This window comes from Solea solea, chromosome 8, assembly GCF_958295425.1.
Source record: "Solea solea chromosome 8, fSolSol10.1, whole genome shotgun sequence".
NCBI classification, from domain to species: domain Eukaryota; kingdom Metazoa; phylum Chordata; class Actinopteri; order Pleuronectiformes; family Soleidae; genus Solea; species Solea solea.
Window position 1 is genome coordinate 16,322,501 of NC_081141.1, and position 26,264 is coordinate 16,348,764.

At 40.2% G+C, this 26,264-nt stretch overlaps 1 protein-coding gene across 1 annotated transcript in view; it reads left to right on the top strand.

The window, feature by feature from the left end:
* fbxl17 (F-box and leucine-rich repeat protein 17) overlaps positions 1–26,264 on the top strand; it is a 207,843-nt gene that overhangs the window by 44,561 nt on the left and 137,018 nt on the right. The window contains exon 7 of the mRNA XM_058636046.1: positions 21,101–21,208. Within this exon, the coding sequence (XP_058492029.1) occupies positions 21,101–21,208 (108 nt within the window). The remainder of the gene's footprint in view (positions 1–21,100; positions 21,209–26,264) is intronic.

A 26,264-nucleotide genomic window follows, 5' to 3' on the forward strand; every position in this document is an offset into this window, starting at 1 on the left:
TGGTACGTTTCATGGTGAAAAGCACATGAGAGTACGATGTGAGGTGTACTTTGTGTTCCTGCACGCATTTTTGCCTGCGTGTGTGTGTCAAAAGAGGCATTTTGAGTTATGCTTCGCTCTCAGCAATGTCTGTAATTAGCAGTAAAACCCCCAGTGATGTGGTCAGGGCCGCGTTTCAAGGTTATTCATTCGGTCGGCTAAACTCAAGGAGTCTTTCTGCTCCAGTAATTCTCATGTTTCGGCACTTTGTTCTCTTTAGAATGATCGTGAGTGTCGGTGTTAATTTAATATTCATTGCATATAAATTCAAATTGATTTATTTTTTTTAGGTATTCATTTAGATGTTGTATCCTTGTTTCTGAAGACGGAATGACCTGTGACCCTCCTCCGTATTCCCTCTCTCGAAACCACTTCAACCACCTGTTTTTTGTTTCATTCATCACTTATTCATGCCATTGAGGAGATTCATAATTTATTATTACAATTCAGAATCAGACATCAGACAATCACCATGAAAAAATAATTTTCCATTTGCTCACGGCACATTGATAATTCATATTTTCTCCACACTCCCTCCTCTCATTTCCCTCTCCCTCCTCTTTTTTTTGTTCCTCTCTGATCAGCTCAACACCTGGTGAGGGATCGAGGCTGTGTCACTGCCTGTCCTGTTACCATGGTGATTAGGAGGTTAGAAGCCCCAGAAGGGCCCGTAATAAGGAGGAAACTGGGTGTGAAATTAAGGTTGTAGGACAAATATAGCATCTGTTTTTTTTAAGCAAGGCTGCGATGATGGTGATATAATGTGAGTGAACAGAGAAATACAAACAGCAGGTGGTTTGAGCATTTGTTGCCCGCGGGTCGATAAAATTTGGAATTGAATATTTTTTCCTTAACTTATTGCACGTCCAGGATTCTCTCAACAAAGTTATTTTACATGTCGTTTAATTGAATTTGGCCTCTTCCCTACAGCATCCACAGAGCGCGGACAACAGTTATGCTTTGACGACTCTTGCTTATTTCTCATTAATGAGAAATATGGACATGAATTGATATCGAGTTTTATTTTAAGCTTATTGCAGAAACACTCTTGCCATTCTTTTGCGTCTCACTGGACACGTTAGTGACAGAATGCATATAAACAATAATACCTGTGTTTTTCTTGATTTTGCTCCCCATTTTCTCCTTGAAGCAAAAAAACAAACCTTTTTGTTTTCTCTAATGGGACCTTTAATGGGCCAGTTTTAAAGTCTGTTGTCGTCTGAATATTCTGTTTTGAGCTTTATGGAAATTACAAACTGACACGTCTTTTCTTTTAACACAGTTTTTTTCCATTAAGACAATTTCATTTAGATATGCTTCACATCATATTACGCAAATTTAACAAGATAATGTTCTAAAGTAATTGTAATCTTTGTTCTTAAGTCTATAAGCATATTTATGGAAGGTTTTAATACCTTAAAATTCATTTTTTTTTCACTCACTGCCATGTCTCTGTTTCTGTGGTTATTCTAATAGTATTAAAGTTACATACATAAGTAAATAACACCTACAACTTGTAGAGATTTGAACCATAACAAAAATGCACTTGTGTGCTTTGATGAAGATGAACATGAAGACTGTTTGTAAAATTTCCATTCATCAACTTGCCTGAGCATGATTTAATTATGCTGAATCTGAAATAGAAATATTTGAAAACTCCTCATATATAATACATCGGAAGCAGCGCTTGGCAAGTGGAAAGGGACCTTGGATTGTCACCGGAGGGTTGTCAATTCGAAACCCAATAGGTCAGTGGCTGGAGTTACCCCTGTGCAAGGTGCCCAGTCCCCAATGATCGAGTTAATTAGACTCTCAGTACCCAAGCCGCTCTGCACTTCTAGTGTCCAAGCCCAGTTGGGTCAGGAAATGCATCCGGTGTACAAAACCCATCAAACATCTGCCAAATCAAATATGCGGATCGTAAGACATAAAAGTATCACCACCGTATAAACATGGTATTAAATGAAAAACTGGTTTGTAAATAATGACAGATGAAGCATCATATCGAGAGTTAATCGTTTATATATAGGTATTCTTGAAGGTTCACACCAGTACTGGCAGTCAAGCATTGATTTGATCATATGTGCCTCATCATTTTTCTGATATGTTATTGGTCGGACAATACCAGCAATGTTTTGAATAATGTCATAGCCGTTGTGCTTTAGTTTGAACTAACCAGGGCAACAAGTGCACATTTTAATCCGCAGAAAGTGTTAATCTAAAGTTAAAACTAACAGCGAGTGCAGCTGCTGTCAGACTTACCCATGGAGAGCACAGTGCCTCGAGATGTTGCTCGCGTGTGACGGCTTTAATGGTTTCGGACAGGTATGGGATTGTGAATCAGTGGCCACCAGAGAAAGCTGACCCCGGCTGTCTGCCTGCTCATCACTGGGTTCTCTGATTCATTTGTTCAATTCCGGGATGTCTGTCTTTCCTGGAGGGCAATACTCAGCAGATCCTGGCTCTTTGGCTTACAAAGGGATAGCCTCAGAAAAATAGAAGATGTGGGAGATGGGAGAAGTAGTACACGTGTGTGTGTGTGTGTGTGGAAGTGATGTTTCTTTTGTGGACCATTACTTTAAGCTTTCTGACCACGCAAAGGACAAGGTCAGACCTCTTCTTCGTAGGTGTGTTTTGACTTTTGTAATAAGCATGTGAATGTTTGAGTAAGTGTTCATGGTCAATGAAATATTGTAGCATAGCTTATATTTTTCACAGGTCTACCTTTTTAATCACTGATCTCACAATACTTCATTTGAACATTTGGAAGAAAAGAAAATATGAAAAACACCCAAACAATTATCCGTACCTGCTCTCAAATCCCAAGGCAACATCCTCAAATAGCAGTAGGACAGTGGTAGGAAATGCACTCATAATTTATTCACTACTATAGAAAAGATGGAAGTCGATTTTCAAAATAATTAGCTTTTAATTTGACAGATTTTTCTTTCGGCATCTCCCTCTCTTGGGGTCGCCACAGTGGATGATCTGCATATTTGATTTAACTTTTGTGCCAGATTTCCTTCCTGATGCAGTCCTCCCATTTATCCGGACTTGGAACTGGCACTAGGTGTAGACTGTGGCTGGGATCAATTTAGAGTGTTTAATTAACAATGAGCAATAGGGATTGGGCGCCTTGCTCAGCGCTACCCCATGCAGCTCTTCACCTGACGGGATTTGAACTGACAACCCTCCACTTACAGCACAAGTTCCTTCCAATTGGCCATGGGCTGCCCACTTTAATTTGACTAAGTAATATTTTATAATTAATTAACAAAATATTTCATTACTTCATTATCAATCAATCAGTTGGTTGACCAACCAACCAACCAACCAACCAGCCAAATATTGAGTGATTTAAAAGTTATAATCCTATACGGGATTGGTAATTTTTGCTGCAGTAAAAAACTAATTTAAAAATTTAAAACTACTAATGCTAAAAGGGAAAACCTATCAACCTGTTTGCATTTATGGATGCAATACTGTATGTAAGTCTGTGTATGGTACTCTATATGTCTTTGAGTACCAGACTAATGCGCCAAGGACTTTCTGTGCCGCTCTTCCTTCCACCGCATCACAAAGACTGCCTAAGAAAGCACATCTCTGTGTCGACCCCTGCTGAGCTGACTCTGCAGCAGGCCCTCCCATAATATAAGATTTTTATGCATCCCTATAATGCCCCTTGTAAATGTGCCACTCTTTTATCCTCCCCTCTGCTTTCTTTTATCATTAGTAGGACCTTACAGGGGGAAACATGTGAAGCTGGTTTATTTTTGGCCCCTCTTCATTTGATATTTCACACACACGTGTGTCTCACGCTGAGAGACACACACGGTGCTGGGTGTTAAGAAAGAAAAAAACAAAAAGCTTTACTGCTGGGTTTCTTTTCTTCAATGAGCTGCTTCTGCTGCTGATTGTTGTGCTGTGGTCACTGTCTCCAATATAATATGTCTTGTGAAATCCATATTAATCTCTTCCTTTTCACATTGTGACTGCCATTGCTCAGGTTTTATTTAATTATACTGCAAATAGGATAAATCTTCATAGGTTTTTTTTTTTATGTAATGCTGTTGCATTTTTCCTTCAGACTTGGTCCGTCAGCCTCCAATCACACGAAAAGATGATGAACCTGTTTTTTTCTCATCTCCACTCTTTCAGAGGAAATCGTGCCTACACTGCTTTGTTGCTCTGTTTGTGATATTTTTAGATCCTATTCCAGTCACACAGATTGAGCAGTGAACTAATCTTTGCCCTTGTAAATAACTAATGTCTTTGGAATTAGCTGACCAACATCTGCACAGACTCTTAGCAACTGTGTATGGAAGACAACCAAAGTCCCAAATGGGAGTTGCAAGTGAAGGATGGGTTTATAATGTGGTTAAAATAAAGCAAAAATTGTGTTGAATATGCAGTTTATTTTAAGGATCAATTAGGACTGTCGTCCTCTTGTCTGTCCACAGCTTGCTTGGAATCGTACATTTTTTTAAATGGCTTAACGGAAAACAGAGGGGTGCTTGCGTCAACTCTGCTCTGGTGCTATTTTATTTCAGTTTCTTCTCACATTCTCGTTTTTTTGTTAGTGTGTCCATTATATCAGGACCCATATCAGTGTCTGTGTGTGTGCGTGTGTTTGAAAATAGAGTCCTGTCTCCAATGGAGATGTCTCGACTTTTATTTCTTGGATTCACAACAAAACCCTGGGGAGCCATTCTGTTATTTCTGTGCTGGGATTTGCACAACATTTGAGCTCTTTGGTTACTCGCATTGTGTTTCGGTGCATGTGGGTGGTTGTGCCCATAGATCTGAGTGTGACGGACAAATCTATATGTTTTGTCTTGCAGTTGAAGTCATCGGTCAAAGAATCTGCACACATGCACTGGCAAAATCATGGTACCAATATTGTAGTGGCAAACGTAAATTGAATTCTAAAGCCACCCAAAGTCGTTAGTTGTAGGCAGGTTCCTATGGACGTGATGTTCCAGGTTGTGAATGAACGATTTATAGGTCTAACAGTAATATAAAAAAATCCTTTTTACACCAAAGCACAGCTTATGACGGACACGTCCACTCAGGCTTATTGCTAGATATTTTGGTGACCTTTGGTAACCTTTATCTAAGTTAATAACGTCAAAGTGAAAAGCCACATTCCTTTCCTTCCTATAAGAATATTTACTCAAAGGCTTAAGGCCAACGGTTAAATACTTTAACTGTTCACATATTACACTGTCACAAGTAATCCTACATTAATCATTTAAACAAACTAAATCAACTCGACTCCTACAAACATCATGCGTGTCCGTGCTTACAGAAGTGTTCCAAGAAACAGTAGCACAATGACACTCTGTGCCACAATGCCAACCAGGCCTCTTTCTTAGGTCATGTGTTACCATCTCGATGAAATTCACCCCCCAGTATTGTCACTCTCGTTGCTTTTCGTTCTCTTATTTTCTCCCTTCTATTTCCATTCCAGTCTCTTGAGCTTTCCCCGATTCCTTCTCTTGCATTACACCCCATGGCACCCAGGGGAACAATGTTTCTCGAACAACCTTTGCAGAAACCCTGTGGACCTGATGACTTGGCAATATAAATCAGAAAACAACACAAAATGTCAGTTTTCCATATATATATATATCTGTGTATATATATATGTTTATTTTTACTGGCCATGGACAGGTTTGCCCGAAGCTTTGTAATAGACACATTTATTATGCAAGCCATGCTGCTTATGACCTAGCTCCTGTAGAATTAGCATTGACGTGGGTAATATGGCAGTGAATAAAGGTTTAACAGTGACCCTTTAGCCATCTGTGATAGTGTTAAGCTAATTAGCTTACCACTGAGATCTCTCTCTCTCTCTCTCTCTCTCTCTCTCTCTCTCTCTCTCTCTCTCTCTCTCTCTCTCTCCCTGTCAATCGGTCTCATGCACATACATACACAAACACACAGTGGACTTATATTCCCATTAGCCATGTTAATGGGTCAGTCCCTGTTAAACTCTTGGACATTAATTGTCCAGTTGAACAGTAATGGGAAAGATAATGGCCTACTTGTCTGCAGCTTATTATGTAGAAAAATAAAGGGCACGCTTGGCGTTGTAGCTTTCTGCAGAAGCACATACGTCAGCATGATAACCAAAGCCCATTGTCCCTACCATCGCTTTGTGTTTGAAATGATTGTTGTTCTGAAACAACCTGTTCTCTATTTTTTTTAAATTATTTTTAATGATTTTATTATTTCCAAAACTCCTCTTCTCGTCTAACTTTTCACTTTTTGCATTGATTGCACTGGTGCGCCTAATTTTCTTCTTTCAGATGCACCAGCACAAAATGTAGGTGCACCCAAATCTTGTGGCACACAAACACACAATAAACAAATTAATGACAAGGCAGACTTTTTTTTATATGATTTCTAACCAACTGTATTGAAAATATGACTATACCGTACTGTGGTGTAGTGTGGTCTACTGTAGTGGTGGGAATTACAAGGGACCTCACAATATGATAAAATACGTGATACATGTTCAACGATACAACAATTCTGTGATAAGCAATGTATTGCAAGACAATCATAAAGCGATACATCACGGTATCGAAGAAAACAAAACATCCATGAAAAGTTATAAATGCAGGATTTCTCTACTTATTCACAACGTAGTAGAGCTGCAACTAACGATTATTTTTTATAATCGATTAATCTGTTTGGTGTCCACTGTAGAATTTTCTTTGCTCTTTCCTCCTCTCACTTGTGTTCCGAATCTGGCAGTGAAAAAGTTTCTAAATATACTAGAACAACATACTAGAAATCCATCTGAGCCAATCATTCACATTCTAGTAAGGGCAGGAGAAAAGAAACTGCAGAGAGTGCAGTATTTTTGGGGGGAATGTGCTTTTGCTAGTTGGGAAGACAGTTTTCAATAGTGGAGACAAAGTGCAACCAGTCAAAATCAGACTGACCTGCAGTGGAGTGTGTAAAAAAAAAAAAGAAGAAAAAAAGTGGCAGTTAAGGTTTGGCAGATAGTTGAGTTTGTGTGAATGTCTTTAACCTCATGTCAAAAAAGACACCTTCTAGTCAGCAGAGTAAGAGAATCAATCGCCACAGGATTTCTTTACATTCTGCTTCTGTGGAGAACAGTTACAGAGAGACGTGTAAAATATATGGGTAAAGCCTCTTCTCCCCTTGGTCTTTATTTGGATCATACCTCCATGTCTCTGACAGCAGATATCCGTCCCTGCCACTGCTCATACCGTCACTGTGAAGAATGCCTTATGACTGAGCTCTGCACAGACCGATAACATGTAACAGCGCTCTAATTTCTCTGCCCTGGGCACTGTCACCTACCTGACCATTATCTGCATAACAGAATGCCATGGGTCGTTGTGTGTGAGTGAATGTGGGGCACACCTGCGGAGTGTTTAGTATGTCAGCTGTCTCCACACCAATCCTCCTGCTGTAATCATAAAGCCCGTGCAGGCAGAAGCTGCATGCCCAGTGGCCATGAGGGCAGAGGAGGCCACTGCCCTCAGGCCAGCCTGGGGTCTTTCTTGCCTCCCGTGACATTGACTCTGTGGAGTGAAAGAAGTGTGGAGTTTTGCCGTTATAAGGACTCTGAATTCATGCAGTGTGCCAACAAACCTGAAGTACTGTTTGTCCATTCCATTCGTTGCAAATTGTTAGCAGATGGTTCAACCTTAGAGAGATTACATGTTTAATGTTGGGATGGTTAAAACGAACTAATAATTAAATGTCTGGAAAGTGAATGAATGAAACTAACGATGTGAACTAATGAAGAGTCTAAATGAATTTATCAAGTGTAAAGCTAAAGTGGGCTTACAGGGATGGTATCTTACTTTTGTTGGACAAATCAGACGCAGTGCTTTGTTGTCTCTTTCGTAGTACAGCTAATGTGTGCGTGTGCAGGAAATTGTGTTTCCATTCGGTCTCTTTAAATTCCCCTGGTGGGCCTGACCCCTCTCCTTAATTATTAATTTAATCTGGAATTAGTGAGTGAGAGCCTCACTAGAACTAAGTTGAACCCGAGTCCATCACTGCTGACTTTTCAGGCTTCAGACATTGTGTGACAAGGAGCCAGATTGGTCCAGATCTAGATGTGGCAGATTTTGGAATTTGGGTGTGTGACATTATAGCTCGAATGGAAAGGCAACAATCTGTTGGATTGTATTCTGATGAAAGCAGCATTTTGTAACAAATATTTCTGACTGATGCCAGTAATCAGTGACACACATGTTCTGTTTCATTTCTTTTGGCATTTCATCAGGACACAAAATTAAAAAGTAAATGATTATTATGTCATATTCTGCTTTATGCTGCCGCCAGGTTTCCTCAGTGTTTTTAATAACAAACCCGCCCTTGCTTATGCTGGAAACACAGCAGTTTGACTTGGAGAAACCTGAATTCTTTGCTGGTTGGTCAGGCGTCAGCATATTATAAGTCGTGTATAAGAGTGTGGTGGTGGCTTGACACTGGAAAAAGCTAAATTGAAGTATATTTGAGTTGTGCAGTACTTTGGGCAACTGAAGTACGAAGAAGTATGAAGTAAAGCGCTCAAGGTAGTTAAACAATGCAACTTTTGTTTCTCTTTCTTTCTTTAATTCTCTCATGGACCTGAACTGTTTGCCTTTAAAAACACAATGTGAAACTAGAAGCACCTAGACAAAAAAAAAAAAAAAAAATCATGGTGTGTTGATTTTCCTAAATTCTCTTCCCACTTCCTCACATTTACTTATACTATCACCACTTGGAGCTTCACGGTATTTGCTGAATTGCTCGTTTTGTGAGGCTTAACATCAAAGATCCACCAAGAAGATCAATGTCATCTCAAAGAAACTCAAAGGGCTTCCTTGAGAGAGCATTGAAGTTGTTTGTGGCTGGTCCTGTGGTTCTCTCAGCTGCTGCCAGCTCCTGGTCTATATCTTTAGTAGTGTCGATAAGAGGAAGAGGAGGCAGTTCTCTCAATAGATTGCTGAGCAGCACAATTCAATACAAGCCATGGCTGTAATGCCAGGCATCGACGATCGTGTCACCATGGTAGACAGTCTTTCTGGTCTGGGCCCATGGTCACATTGGCCCCCGTTAGTCCCATTTTTCATCATTAGCACGAGACGTAAAAAGTGATTTCTAAGTAAAGCTCAAAGTGTTAAAAGTTAATTTCAGGTTCACCCTCCTGCCCAGTTACCAAGGGAACAGAAAAGGGTTAAGAAGTTCACAGTGGTGAAGACCAAGCCTTTCTTGGAGCCTTTGATTTCTTTTTTAAAAAGAGGCAGACCACCACTGAGACATGAAACTGGGTCATATTTGGCTGCTGGCTCTGCAAAAGTGTTTTCTCATCTCTCACAGCACACTACATTGTAAAGATATGTTGGTATGATTTTATCAAGGAATAAACACACACCAATGATTAGGCTTTTTTTGCTTAAAAAGCAAATAGACTCCTTGCCCACTTCTCTAGGTACATCTGTTAACCTGCTTGTGATTACAAATATCTAATTAGCCAAACAAAAAGCAGGAGCTCAATGCATTTAGGCAAGGATACACGGTCAAGAAGATTCGCTGGAGTACAAAAAATGTGGGAGGAAAATGATATAAATGACCAGTGGATAATAGCCTGGTTTGAAATAATAGAAAGGCAACAGTAACTCAATTAAAGACTTATTTCACTTGCAGAAGACCATCTCTTATGCATAACACGGCAAAAGTAGGTACAAGTGATTCATTTAAATGGTCAAAACGAAATCATTTTTGTACCAATTATGGCGGGGGAAAAAAACACTCAGTGTTTACTAACCCTAACCCTAATGCCTTAGAATTCTTCACTAAATATATCATTTGAGTCTAGACATACAAGGTGTTCCACTGCAACTTGACTGGTTAGTCAACCTATACAATTATCAGGCTGTAATTCGGCCCAAGTGGTGACTTAGTTTGAGGAAGAGAGCACTGTACACACTTTTAATATAACAAAATCGCTTAAATAACACATTTTGGAGACTGTTATTTAATTAAAACATGCCCTTTTGAGGACCTTCACCAGTGCATTTTGCAGCCTTTACAACTTATGTTTCTGACTTAAACCCACACACCAAACATTGCAAATATTATTATGCCTTTGTAATTTTCACCATAATGTGTTATAAACACAAATTCCCCGTCTTTCAAAGACAGTCCAGCAGTTTAACAGTTTGGTGAGTGCTTTGTTGTGTAGCAACACAAGCCGAAGGGCAAGTCAGAAAATTGATGGCTTGCTCTTGGCAGAGTTAATGGGTTTAGATGTAGCATTTCCAATAATGGATTTTCTCTGGCCTCCCTGAAAGATGGTAAAAAGAATAGGGAGTTGTTTGTTTTTGTTATGAAAGTGCGCGTTTCAACGAATGGTTGTTGACTCCGGCGAGTCTGTGCTTCTTGTAAAAGGCTGAACTGCACGTACCGAGCGTTTTGGCGTTTCGCAGATGTTTCATTGTAACTAATGTTTCATAGAGGACCATCACGGCAACAAAACTGCCCTTAGCTTTCATCGCTCTACAGCACACCTTGCCTGAGGCCTCTCCCAAAAACAACGCTGAGGCATAGAAGTGACATGACATTGAGGATGACTCCTTCAGTGAATGTGTGCCTGGGAAAAGTACACACTGAGATTTTAAAACTCAAGTGACGCGTTTGAGGGCTTTGACATCACAGCTACAGCAGCCACTTTGCTTTTTAAAGATGGAAAATGTGTCTTTTGGCCTCCTCAACTCGAGCATCCGATTTCTGCTTGACATGCAACAAAAAAAACTATTGATATGTTACTTGGACAAAGAACACACTGGGATTTGAAGTTCCTCGAGAACAGTTTTGACAACGTGGTGTAATGGCTGTGCATAAGAATAAAGTATGTACTGTGGCTTCCTCCAGCACAGCTTCTGATTTCCATCTGACATGCAACAAAGCACTATTGATCCTTAGAGGCTACAGACAAAACCGCTCTCCTTTTTGGAAACTGCTATGTAGAATTCTCCCAAAGCCAATGCTCGCCACCTCCAGACACGCACACATTCACACACTCACACACATACTAACACACAAACAGACACAGCCATTTCATGGTGAAAGACAGTGGGTGAAACTTGATGGAATGGAGAGCTTAAGCACTGAATAAATGACAGGTAATTTTCAGTTGCGAGTGGAGCGTGCAGATGAATGAGCCGATCAATCTCTTTGGTGATGACCCATGCAGATTCCACAGTTCTCCCTGGCATCATCAAGGCTGCCGACGTCAATAGATCAAGACAAGATGGGTTGACATCTCTGTGTGTGTGTGTGTGTGTGTGAGAGAGAAAAGGTTTGCTCGGTGCATATTTTGAGATTTTAATGGATTTCCAATATCAATACTTAAAATGCTTCTTTTTTTGTTCAGGCTATGGAATTATTGCTGATAAATGGGTACTTTTTGTGAGTTATGTGAAAAAGCATAGGGCAAGTTTGTCATGGATTTTTTTCCCCAAGTGTGTCCGAGATGGCCGCAGTTGGAGAAAAGTGGACTTATTGATCCTGGGAGTTTCATTTTTCAAACATGGTCATCTTTCAGAGCCGGCTTCGATTTTTGAAAAATATACACTGTGCCTTTCAGATCATTTTATGGCCCTTTTGTCACAGTGTAGAGTGGCTAGATGTGAAGAATCCCTGGCTAGGTGGTAGATGGTGAGAGTGGATGACCATACTCTTTGTTTGCCTTCATACATGTTTGAACACGTTTTATCAACTCCTATTTAAAATAATAGATTTTGCAGTCTTTAATTCAAATACCATGTTCAATCTCATAAACAGTCCAAAAGACAGTGATATGGAAATGGACAAATGGCCACAATTCATCACATTTGTGAGGTTAAAAACACCAACTCTCACATTAATATCAGTAATATAATGATAAAGTAGTGTCTTTCGGATGCAGTGGTGGTTGCAGATCTGTGAAATGTACATACTTATATATATATATATGTATATATGTGTATATATATATGTATGTATGTATATATATGTATATATGTATATATACATCCATACATGTTAAGAAATTAATGAATGAATGATAATTATGTAAATCTGAAATAAGCATAATGATAGTGTTTTTATTTACAGTGTATAATATGTCCAAACGTAAATGGGCTATATCACAGAGCAAACAACACACAATCCGCTGCTATTTGTTTCTAGACTTCACTTGCAAATGCTGCATGGGACTGAGACAGAGAACGCTGCATTGTTGATTATAGCTCTACAAGGCTGTCAATCGAAAAAGAGGCTCCGCCTTTCAGACCGTTCATCCAATCATCATGCGTCAGTCCAGTGTCTGTGCGATATTGACTCTCAGAGACACTGAGCTTCCCTGGAAGTGACTATTGTGACGCATTTATTTTTACTTATTAGATTTGCCTCTGACTGCCCCTTGTGAGTGTTTGTGTTAATATTGTGTGAACGTGGCTTTCTGCTCATCCTGTCCTACACTGGCCCTCTGAAAATGCTGCACTTACTCCTTTTAAAAGTTTAAACGAAGCACAAAGGTGGTGCAGGAGTAGAACGTGTACGCACTGAGGGCGTGAGTTGGCAGTCAAGAGCAGTTTGTCCTGTCTTTTTAAGTTTTGAGGAAAACAGAAATGACTTAAGACTTATCCTCACATGCACATTTAATCCACTGAGGGCTATTATCATATCTTCTTTGTCTGCAAATTAAATTACACCCTATCAGACATGGCTATGCAACACTACTTTATTGTGAAGACAACACAGTGAGTCACTTTTCGAAGACTTCATTCTAAAGAAAGTTAGTTTAGAGCACTATTATTCCACTTTGTCTGGAGATAGAAGAAGCTCTAATATGATTCAGTTGATTTCCTGCCACTGGCACTAAAGTGACTTCTTATGCAAAGTTGCCGAATCGCATGAAGATGGATTGTTAATAGAATGTGTTGTAGTGTACTCAGTAATCATTATTAATCTGTGTGTCGGCGGATTCTTTCTTGGCCCGGCCCGATGTTCATAATGCTTGGTTAATTAGACTGATTGATTAGTTGGTGGTGATTCAGAGCTCTCATCACAGCTCCTCATCCCGTCAGGCCCCTAATAAGATCAGATTGCATATTCATGTACTGCCGCACACACACACACACACACACACACACACACACACACAGAAATTGTTTGGCCTGTCATGCCACCTCTCCATCTTTCTCAGTGCCTGTCTGTCACATCTGTAGTCAGAAAGAATTTAAGGGCATGAAAGAAGCAGTCAAGCTTGCCAAAGCAATACATTGAAGAGTAGAGATGACATTATGTTCACGTAAAAACATTGCAATTTGCAAGTCTTTCATTTCCCCTTTATTCCCTTCTTTTCTTTGTCATTTTTCTTTGTCACTCCCCTCTCCTTGTCTGTCTCATAAATATGACAGGTACCCCTCATCGTCAGAGATCGGGACCCTTTCATCCGTCTAGATTCAGCTGTGTGTTGGTCTGTGTGTGTGTTTCTGTATCCGTGTGAAAACAGCATGCAGAGGTCTTTGTTTCTCTGCAGGCTTAAAATGTGAACCAGCTTCAGTTGCCGATCAATACACGTGCGCGGCTCCAAGTAAAACCACCCTGCACTTATTGCACAGTGCCTGCTCATCAGTACCGAGACAGCACAGTAAAGAGACTCTCCCTTGCTGTAGTAAAACTTTACGACTTTCCGGGTTGCTTTTGTCTCCAGGCATTGGATATTACAGAGCATAATAAGTATTCATTTAGATTTTTTGCCAGATCACCAGTCCTTCGCATCAATACAGCCCATCTGAGCTCTTTAAAAAGAGGGAAAGTTTGGTCTCTGTGTGTGTGTGTGTTTATGGGTGTGCACCGAAGTCTGTGCATGTAAGTGTTTGTGAGTTTATTCCAAGGCTGTGATGAACCCACTGCAGTATCACCCCTAAGAGAATAGTCACAGAGAAAATGATTACCTCGGAAAGAATGGAACTTTGATGAAAATTGTCCCACCTCAATCCGTACCTGGCAGAAAAGCACTTGGCTTCCTTGTTTATCAGTAATATTGGAAATCTGTAAAATTAAAATACAGAGCAGTCGGTAACGGGGAGCGTTGGCACTGACATTGTGATATTCGGTGGGCTTTTATAGAGGCTTTGTGCTGAGTTTTGAGGGATGTCATTGTGAAAGTAGTAGTGAGCAGTGTAATCCTTTGTTTCCAACTTGTCCAAACTAGACTTTGTGAACTTTTGGACCCCCATTCACTCATAAACCTACACTCAGAACCTTAATCAGGTCTTACATCTTCTTAATTGCCCGACAGGCTTGATAGGCAGTTTCCCCTGAGTGCCTGAGCTGGCTCACACTACTAGTAGTAATGCCAACATTAGCCAAAAAAAAAACAAAACCCTAAGTGCTGAGAGTGAACATTATTTTTTCTGTAGGGTGATGATGAACTTTCTTTTATTTAATCATTCGCTTGTTTCAGTCACGCCTACATTTTTTTTTTGAGGGGGTAGGCAGGAGCGCTAGTGCTTATTTAATCATTCCACCCCCCCCCCACTTTCAGATATTTGTTTTCACCATGGAACATGTGCACAATTTTAAAAATGACTTTCAATCACAATGTATAATCCACTTTAGAATATCCGTTGTCGGGTGCTTCAACCTTCATCACCGTATATCACCACTTATCTCTGTTATCAAATTAAATGTCACGCATGAATAATGTCCCTTTCTTCCTCCCCTTTCTTAAAAGTAAATACAGTATTTTTCCTTTCCCTCTTCACAAGGGTAGCATAGTTTGTCTGCGCCTATTCAGTCACTGCTGTGGAACTGTTTGACGCTGTCGATGCCGTTTCCATCTGTGCGACACAGGATTTCAGCGATATTGGCTTCCTTTCAATGGCTTTGTGTGGGTGAATTTGGTTTATGACATGTGCAGTACTTGACTTGTTCATGGCAGCATCCTTTGGTCCATATAATAAATGTTTCCATCTTAGTGACCATGACTTACAATGATGCTTCCAACATTATTTATTTGACTGACGTCTGCACTTGCAGAAACTTTGGAGACAGTTTTCTTTTTTAGAGTTTAAACTTCTGCTGCTTTACTTTTTCCAGACTACGTAGTGTATTTTTTTTTACCATGCACATCCGTGGGGGTGCGTGTAATTGTATGTGATATTGTATCATAATGCCCTCTGCGCACGCCCTAACTTGGCTTTACTTGCACTTTACGTGCGTGTGTTGGAGAACTGTCTGGCTGTGCTTCGTTTCGTTGCTTCAGTACAAAGCGGATTTATGAAGAACCTTGACGAGGCTATGGAGTGAGAGGTGTAAGACAATCTAATTTGGTCTTCGCCTGTTTCCATCTCCTTTTGCCTGCGTGATCAAGGGCTTTGATGGAGTCCAACGAGTCGCATGATAGACGATATTGACAAGCTTAAATGCCCTTATTGGATGAGAAGTGGCCCTTGGGTGCTGCCTTAGCGTTTTGTCCGAACAGACCGCCAGACAAAAACCACACACTCAGATATAGCACTACCCCTTTTTGCTACCACAGCAGTCTCAACAATTACCTTGCAGCTCCACACACACACACACACACTCGCACACATGCACACACTTTATGACTGCAGCATTTTCACCATTCCAGACCACTATTTTTTCCCCTGCTTTCCTTACCTCCTTCACCCACAGGCCATCAAACCAGATCCCTTCTAAAAGGCTTTAAGGCCGGTCTTGGCCCACCACTTCTTCTCCAAAGCTCTGCCATGGCTCTTTTTATGTTTTTAAATCAAAGTCCATGAAAGGTTGAAGGGAAGGAGGAGGAAGCAAGGAGAAATTTTTGTTGTTGTTGGTTGTGGTGGTGGGTTGAAGACAAATCTTAGCTACAAGCCCATATGGTCTTACTCTCACACAGACATATACACACACACACACACAGGCTTTATCTGATATGGTACATGCCCTCCTGGCCTGTTCTGCTCTGCTGGGATTTTACTTTGTTCTCCTCTCACCTTCTGAGAGTTAGTGTAGGTGTGTAAAACTGCCTCGTCGGCTTTCAAATAACGCTCAGCTGCACCCGTACACTCTTGCAGCACTGACACTGGTATGGGAGACGGTGTGGAGGATGGTGGCCTCCGCTGTGATTTGCTTGCTTTCTCTTGCAGATGATTGTGATTTAAAGATCCCTGTAGTGTAGCTTTGATTTTCGCTGGTAGTCAACCTGAGAATGTTTTCCTTGATGGTTTTTTTGGCAGAGGCCAAGTTGGGGGAGCTCTGGCCAGCTCCTTTCACTTGCCAGCTGCTCAGATCAGTCTTGTCCTTGTGGATCCTTATTTTCCCCCCCTCCACCTTCACACTCAAAGAGACAACTCTGCTCTACTCTCCAGCTGGGCCTGGAGAGCACATTCTATATACATCAGTGTCTCCGACTGGGAGCACTGACTCACCTTTAGTTAATGTTTTGTGACTGCAGCGAGTAGGGGGGGGGGGGGTTGGTCCAAATCAGAGGTGCACGTTACTGAACATTAGGTTTAATAACACTGTTCTGTACCGGGATGCTGCAGAATCCTTTTCCTTTTGCAACATGTTTTAGTATATTAAACTAATGAACACACATTATATTACATTCAATGTAGTACTTCTGTCTTTATAGGTTGTTCATAATTTCAACATTGCTAAATTAATCTTTTTTTTATCAGGAGCATTTTTATTGATGTGTTCTGTGAAACAGTCCGAACAGATTCACTTTAGTTGTGTGCTTTACTCACATTAACCTTTTCTGATGTCGGACAACAACAACAACAACAACAACTGATTAACAGGCTGATTCACAGGGATTGGTTGAATTTGTGTCACAGTGACATTGTCAACATCCTGGAAAGGCTTTGTTCATCTCCCCGATATGTCAGGATTCATCATCTGGGAACTATGGATACAAATTGTGTTGTTGTTGTATTTTGTTATTGAAATATAGCAGTCTCTAGTAAAGGGAAAAGACCATCCGATTGACTTGAAACCATACATCAGGCCTACTGCATCATTTTGTTAATTGTTCATTTTACAACATAAAAAACGTATCGTCATCCACTATGGCTCCTTACTGATAATGGATGCGACTCCCTAGGAAGTGTTTTTCAACCAGATAAGCCATACTGCGTGTAACTAGATGAAAGATAAATGGACACCTTGTTCTTTCTTTATGTGACTTCACTTTCCCCTTGCTGTCACTTTGGGTTTTCCATCTTCCTCTGCCTCTAAGGAGTAACCTTTAAGGTAGACCGGGAAACTAGAGGTGAAGAGTAAGGCAGACAGGAAGCAAGAGAGGCAGACTCAGAGAGACAGAGGTGTGATTAAGGCTAAGGGCGTATGTGGAGTACATTTAAGACCTTACCAACACAGAAACAGAACTTTCCTTATCACTTTCCCTTTTTCTTTTCCCTTCTCCGTAAACACGGCATTGTTTCAAGAAATTTCTTCATATACAAGAAACCCCCCACCATGACTCTAAATGCTGTAGTCCATATGCTCGGCCTGTATGTTCTGCTATAATTCACCAAACATTGAGAAGGATTATTGGATTATTGGATTATTACCTGTTTTCAGTGATTCCATGTGGATTAAAAGCCAAATCGGTACAAAACCTTTGCGGATTCTCCTAAACTCGTTCTCCTGTGTGTGGGCCCTTGAAGAATAAAAGGTTTCTTGACAACCAAATGATCAGTAATGAACAAGGCTTGCAAGTAGCCCTTAAATCACTGTGATGAGTTAGGATGCCACGTGGATCTGTAACACACCTGGTCATGACTGAATAGATGTGAGGTGGGGGAGAATGACTCAGTGTTCCTGGCTGTTTTGGTTACAGTGTGACACTGACTAACAGTGTGACTGTGTGTCCTTTACGCCGACCAAATACCAAGATTTTAATCTAACTCTGCAACTCAAGGTGAAAATAGTGCAGTGCAGTAAAGATGCTTCCTTACCTGTAATGAAAAAAAACATATGGGATGTTTTATTGGTCATATTGGTGTGTTTGAAAATAAAAATTTAATGTGTATTTTCCCATTTTTACACAGTCGGCTGTCCTGTATAAAAAAGGGGATGGGTTGTTGAACATTTAATAAAAAAAATGTTTTAATTAACACCTGGCCTCTGGCAAACCATGTTCAGTAACTGCTATGCACTATAGGAAGTGGACCATTGTATACATACAAACTGATTTTTCTTGTATCACAATGATCTCACTGCACTGCATGTTATCTCGCTTATTGTTTAGAAACAAAGCATTGATATAAGAGTTATTTCATTGATAATGAAAGTGTCATATTGATTCCGTTTACAAACAGACAGACCATACAAGTCTTCTTTGTGCTCCTCTATTATGATCTTTGAGCTAAAAGAATAAAAGCATTTTTCCTTCTGTCCACATTTATTGAATTTAATAAGTTAAAATATTCCATTGTGGCTGAGATGTCTCTGACGAATTACACGTAAATGTAAAATGACTGGACTGCTGTGCATGTGATCAGTCCCTAGCAACAGTTACACTCAACAATGGTCTGTTTTATGGAAATAAAAGACCACCGAATGTTGCTATTGACCATTTACAATCAAGTATTCAACCAAACCATATTTCAATCCAATCCAATCCAGGCACTTTAAAAGAACCACAGTGAACCAAAGTGCTGTACTGAAGAATAAATAAAAGACACAATAAATAAAAGGCATAGGAGCTCACAAGGGGCGATAGGGTACATCTAAAACAACTAGAATAAATTAAAAGACAGAAAAACGTGGATAAAACCCACAACAAAAACAGATCAAATAAAATAAAAAAAACAAGAAATGTAATTAAATGGAAATAACATCAACAACTTAAACAGTGTCAGAGGTTAATGAAATGAAGAGGCCTGTCTGATATTTGTGCATGTGTCAAGTGCCGTGAATTACACCCGTTTTCCTGCTGTTTTTGTTCTTATTAATAACTTAACTAGTGTTTATTCCGAATAAACAGAAATAATTGTGACTAATGAACTTATCAAAAAAGAATCAGCAGATTAGTCGCCTGCCAAAACTGTACTATTCTCGTAGGATTCATTTTAAAAGTGTATAAGTTGTTACCACATGCAGTTCCTGGTTTGCAAGATTCCACCTTCATCCTATCATTTACAGATTTATACATTATATAATTTTCTCAAGTAATAACGAGGGTTTTTTTTTTAGCAGGTATTGGTATAGCAGCTCTCTAGCGGTCAGTTATAAGTCCTCAAAAACCCAAATATACATGTTTTAAAACCAAATACCGGTTAAACAGCCAATGCTGTTTTTTTAGGACGTGTCTTGCTGCCGTCGCGTTCCACCTGTAGTTGTGCAACATTTCGGTTGCACGACTCAATACTGCGGCTCAATCTGCAAGTCACCACTCTTTGCAGTTTAACTAGCCAATTAATTATCTTGTCAATCGTGCAGTGAGGACAGTGCCTAAGGAGAAGCAGTGATTAATATACTCTTTGGAAACCTTCCTGGAGTATGATTTAGTATCACCATTTTAAATTACATTGAATAAGGAAATGGCAAAAGCTCTTCCCTGCAGTTTCCCCTTTGACTCGCTCTTTATTGGTCTGAAGGCACAATGGAGGAATTTTAAGTTTGTTCTTAAGTCACCAAGACTAGTCCTATACTTTGAACATTTCTGTCTGCATTTTTTTTTACAAGAAACGTGTGATTGACTGTGCCATTGTATTATCGTCTACCTTTTTAACCTCTAGTCTTTTTAAGTGTTTTTCAAATGTTGCTCCACTCCAGTCTACAGTATTAACTGTTGAAATATTCATTTACTTTTCAAAACATGTCAGACTTAAAGTGCTCTTTGACAGACTTTCCTCAAGTGCATCAATCATTCAAACGTACCTCCATGTTTAGGCAGTTTGATAAAAAGAATATTTGAAAATCTAAATGGGAATAAAAAAAATGTGATTTTTCTTCCCTAATGGTCTTTGGTGTTTCCCCAGTTGATCACAATCACTTTTTTTTGGCTTTGTGACCGATGCAGAATTTGTTGAATTACTAAGCATACCTAAAGAAAGAACAAGCAATCTTGCACATAGTGTTGCAGTGTTGAGTTTGGTGAGGGAGGCGGAGGAGCTATCAATACTTGTATTGATGAGTACAGTGGAAGCTGGTGGAAATGCTTCGCTATCGATCACTGATCCATTATGAGCTGTTACTTGACGGCCGGGTGAATGATGGGGAACAGTCCATCCATCATAAGTCGACACCCACGCCGCGTGGACGGCACACACTTTGAGCTGTTTTGTTCTTTATCCTCTGTCTCCTCCTCTGAACTATTCGTTAAAATGCATGAGAAGCACGGGCTTCCCTCAATGTAAACTTTAAATATAATTCATTTCTGCAACAAATTTAAAGCTGTACTATGTAACTTTTAACGGAACCATTGTCAGATGAGTTCACACAATGCTGAAAAGGCCTGCTACACAGAACTCGCTTTGTGTTTCGCAGAATGGCATACAAAATACATATTTTTGAGCGTTTCCATTAGGAATAGTACCAAAATAACCGGCCCCAACTGTACCCTTCACTTGGGGTACCAGAGTAATGTTATGGTACAGGTGGAGGCAGGACAGAGAAGCGTCACTCCTTTGCGACCGGTGTTTCTTCAGTGCCGTGGTCTGTTCTCATACAGTCATATTCAATCAGGAAAACAATTTTATCTTTTCACAAATGCGATCCTGTGATATTCAAAAATGTGTAAAGAAAAAAAAGCCAAGCAAACCAAACGCTCCACTTTCTCAACATCTGCCTGACCAACCGTCTGCATCGCAGCTGCTGCAGCTCCTGCACCACACAGCTGGATGCAATGTGGACGAGTAAATATGGACATACAACACACAACTGACCGAAATACAGCAGAAACGCAACAAAGAGTTTTGGTAGAATAGAAATGCCACACTGCAGCTTTAAGTGTGAAGATGATGATGTTTATTACCTGTGATACTAATGTAAACTTCTCTACTCTATTCTATTGTCCCAGGTTACTGATCGGTCTGTGCAGGCTGTTGCAGAGCACTGTCCTGAGCTGCAGTTTGTTGGCTTCATGGGATGTCCTGTCACCTCTCAGGGAGTCATCCATCTCACCGCGGTAAGAATCACACAGAACGTTGGATTTGCCTTATTGTGCTTTGCCCTTAGCCCCTTTGACGCTGATCTAAATCCCCAGATACGGCAGTTAAAATCAAATCAAATTTGATTTGTGTAGCGCAAATCACAACATACAGTACATTATCTCAAGGCACTTTACATAGCAAGAAGGCAGAGGCCTAACATTATTAGAAGAAGAGTTAATCTCATCAGCGTACTTCAGTTATTTGCATCATTAAATGTCCAAAGAAGATTTGGTGTGACTAGGATTAATCCCGTTAATTGTAAGCCAGCTCTTCATCTTTCTGCAGGCCGAGCGCTGTATCCAGGAGGCTAAATTTAATTTTGTGAGAGTAGGCTGAAGACTTTGTTGCCTTAACTCTTAAATCTCCTAAATGAAAGCCTAATGAGATGAATCCTAATAATACGCTGCTGTTTTTAACTACACCCCGCTGTTTGGTATATTATCGCGCTAATGAACGGGGCTTTGTGGCTAAAGGTGGTTCATGCCATAAAAATGTGGACACACACTCTTGAGCTGAATTCACCATAAAATGATGCACCTTGCTTTTTCTTTTTCTTTTTCTTTTTCTTTATCTCCTCGTCTCAACACAGCAGGCACTCAGAAATATGTGTTCATGTGAACGCACCTGTGCGGATTTGTATTTGGTGCGTTTAGGCTTTACATGCAAGTGTAATGTTCCCTTGTGAATCTGCATGCACGCTTTCCACCTCAAATCCAATTACAGTTGTGTTAATAGGACTTTGGCACATGATGCTTTGCTGCATTATTAGATTAAACAGCAGATTAATCTGTGCTCATGGTTTGGCCCCCCTCTGTCTTCTCTGCAGCCTTTTCTGACCTTGGCCATTGTGTTGTAGACAGACAGTAATGAAGCCAGCCAGTCATAACAGCATTAGCATACCTGGAAGTGGACGAATACACATCCACCTACACACACACAAACACACACACACACAGTCTAGCACAACTCATTATTATTTATTACCCCATTAACCAAGGTGAAGTTTTAAGGGTTCAAATGAACAAGTTCATAATTCTGGTATTATTTATTGTTTTTTTTCCTTCTGAACTGAACTTCCCCCCCCCCCCCACTTTGTTTTTTGTTGAGCTTAAACAAGACAAAACCACAGTTTTCATGACAAAGCAAAATAATTGTCACAGGTTGGGGCTGGGGCGATATGACCAAAAACATCTAAATTACAATGAAGAAGTTTCACACCAGTCAATGCCGAGATAAAATGTCGGGAAATTAAAGATTGATTCTTTTTTGCTCCTGACTGAAAAAATAAGAAAACAGCAAATTCTGATTTTTAAACACATTTCAAAAATATTTAATAACATTTTTTTGTTGTATATATAATAATATATTGAGGCTTTGTGATATTGAGGAAAATTTGATTGCAGTACTGTATATTATATTATTGAATTATTGCCCAACCCTTCACTAGGTCCAGTTATTGAGCCCTTTGATTGGATTGTATGATATATGGTTTAACTCATTTTAATATATAATATATAAGTATACTACTTATGCACTCTTACTCCTTCTTGCCCGTGAGAATCTTATCAGTGTAAATACATATTCATTTTAGCAACATTGACAGAAAATAGAACCCAAATGTGACACTTAGCCATTTGTATAATGGAGACACAGTCAAGTGGATTCTCTTTGTATTCTTGTAAAACAATCATATGAGTTAGCTCGAATAGCACTTTATATATAACATGACGTTGTTGGTACACACACAGCATCATCAGTCTCAAAAATGCTGTCATATTTGTTTCCCTTAAGGTTTTGTTTTTAAGTGAGGTAACAGAAAAACACATCACCATTACTATTAGGTTGTCTGTGAAAGAGCGCAGATGCAGCATTAGCTTATTTTCTGCTTGCGAAGGCATCGGATTCTGTAAATGTATTAGTCACAGTTGCTCCCTGAAACCTAAGTCACTGAACACCAGAATAAAAGAAAAGTGTGTTTCAATGCTCACGTTTTGCCTCTGATCATATCCGGTGTCAGTGATGTGTGTGTGTGTGTGTGTGTGTGGTTAGAAATGTGCTCTGTTGCATCTGGAGTGAGGCCCCACTGTATGGACACACCCTGGAATAAAACAAGAAAATAATCTCATATATTCTTATTGGATTTATTAATCCTTGCTTTAGAAGTCCGGTACCCATTTAATATTTTTTTTTTTACTGATGGAGCAAATCTACAAATCCAAAATCATCATCATTGCCCTTTGGATTGAGATAGTCTTTTATTTTTATTTATTTTTATTTACATAGTTTACATTCACTACCAAACTACGGAAGATGTGATAATCAAAAGTAATCAAAAATAGTAATACTTGAGGTCTATTAATCTCAATGAAATGAAAGTAAATGTTATAAGGATATACCGCACAGTGTTTCTCCATAGATTCACACTCTCTCTCTGTCTCTTTGATGCTGCCTCCACGTGTCTGTGATTAATCTCTTTTTGTCGTCTCTCTGCCTCCTTCTCCCTCTCTAGCTCCCTCTCTCTATAATATCTGACAGTAATTATCTCATTTAGCAGTTGATTCTTCCTCCCATTCATTCCCACGTGGTCCCGCTCAGTGTCGATTGAAAACCATATTCATGTTTAGAATCGTTGCATTTCTGATGACTCCGTGGACCTGCATGTGACTCCGGGACTGCGGTGCTCCTCTCTTGTTCGATTTATTTCACACACACACACACACACACACACACACCCTCCCACCTCTTTTTCACCTCCATCTCTCTCTCTTTCTCTCTCCGTAATAATCTCGCAGCCTTCCTTTCTTGCAATCCGGCGATCATCAGAAAAAAGGGGTGGAAAAATCCATTACTTTTATTAACTTCTCTCAAATGACACGCTCATTTCAAATTGATAGACTTTTTTCTTTTTTTTTTTTCTTAATAGCGACTTTTTAAAAATTAGAGTGCGAGGAAATCAATTTAAAATGTATTTTCTTAATCAAGTGAGCCGGCGAAATTGAAATAGGCCACCCATCGCGACGAGTTCAGTGCAGATGTTCCCTACAGTAACTGCAAAGCTGTGGCATTTATGCCTCTCTAATGGTGTTGCAGTGTTTCAAGTCCTACAGGAGCTGTGCAGTTCCTCAGTGATGCACGCAACACAAGTCAATATTTGTAGCCAGACACTGTTTGATAAATCATCATCTTGTTAGCAGCTGAAGGGGGGGGGGGGGAGAAAAAAAAATATATCAAGATTTCTGCTGGCTGAGGATGTAAAGGCTTCTAATGGAAAACAAGCTTTCTCACACGTTCCTTTGTGGCTGGCAATCACACACTACATATAGATTCAAATGTCAGAACACAAAGTGTGATCATTTTAAGAGCAAATACACGTGTGATGTGGTCGTTGTGTTGCTCTGCCAGGGACGTAATGTAAATTCTAATTTATGGTTGGGTTGTTGGAATGAAGCCAGTTCTCAGCTCTTGACATTAATAATATTTTTATTGATGGGGCATGTCACATTGTGAGGCTGTGTAATGGATGTGGGGCTTTGTGGGTGTCCCAGAGCTTTCAGTGACGCGCTCTCCTTCAGCCGCTAATCGGGGGAACTTTGAGACACGTTTGTTTGCGCGCTCGCTCCGTTTCTAGGACTGCATGTGTTTGTGTGAGGTTTCTGTGTGTTTGTGAGTTGTGGTTGTTTGGAAGGTATTAATCATTCTCAGGGTATGGCCTTTAGTCATTCCCGTGACAAGCCACAGAGGTGAAAGCACATTACATTTTATTGTGTCTGTGTGTGTCTGTGTCTGTAGTGCACACATATGTTTGGTGTCACATTTTCCTGAAGAAAAGATGTTACGTATTAGCAGTCATGTCTGTCTCTCCATCCATCCATCCATCCATCATCTGCTGCTTTATCCTCCATATGAGGGTCGCGCTGTGCCAGTCTCAGCTGACATAGCGTGATAGGCACCCTGGACAGTTCACCAGTCCATCGCAGGGCCACATACAGACAAACAACCATTCACTCTCACACCTACGGTCAATTAAGAGTGTCCAATTTGCCTAATCCCACCCAAAAACCGGAGTAAACCGGAGAAAACCCATGCACACACGGGGAGAACATGCAAACTCTATGCAGAAAGGCCCTTGTTCTGTGAACCCGGGTCTTCTTGCTGCAAAGGCAAGAGTGCTAACCACTACACCAACCGTGTGGCCCCCTGTCTCTCTATATCTTAATTCATTTGGTCCTTAATGCTCTAGCTATTGGTTTATTTGCAAAATATTGTTGTTATGTTATTATGTTATGAAGAGCGCCGTTTACCCTCAAAGCTGTCTGATACGTTCAAATCATTAGCACATGAGTTCACACAAAGCTGACTAAACCTATCTATAGTGGTGTTTAGGTCTTGTGTTGCTCCTGTGGTGTAAACTGTGGACAGGTCACCAGTCCACCGCAGGGCAAACATACACAGACAAACAACTTAGAAGATGGCAGACGCCATGTTTCTGCAGCAGCATTTTGTGTTTTTAGAGTTTTATATACAAATAAAGAAGAACAACATCCTTTCTAGGGTGCGAAGACAACTGTATCTCCCTGACATGTTTGGGAAAGGGATGGGTGTGAGTAGGAGGAGTATGTTACAGACTGCAGTTTTACTGTTGGATGTCATTTATTCTTTCTCTTAAATGTAAATATAGTAGTATGGATGTAGCCTCTCTCTCTCTCTCTCTCTCTCTCTCTTGAACACACACACACACACACACACACACACACACACACTTTCTCTTTCTCTCAATCTTCCTGTCAAGTGCTGCTCTTTTCTTCTGGTAGTGATTAAGTCCAAGGTCGGCTCTATCAGAGAGCCAGTGTTTGAAAGAGCAGCTCTTGGTGCCAGAGAGCCTTCATTCCTCCAGCCTTAGATGTCCCACTGATGGCTTCCCTTTGCTTGTCATGGCATCCCACAATGCCCCTCCTTATACATCAGCCTATCACTGCCCTAAGACACTGAGGGCCTCAAAATGCCTTTTTTGTGTGCGTGAAAGTTCCCACC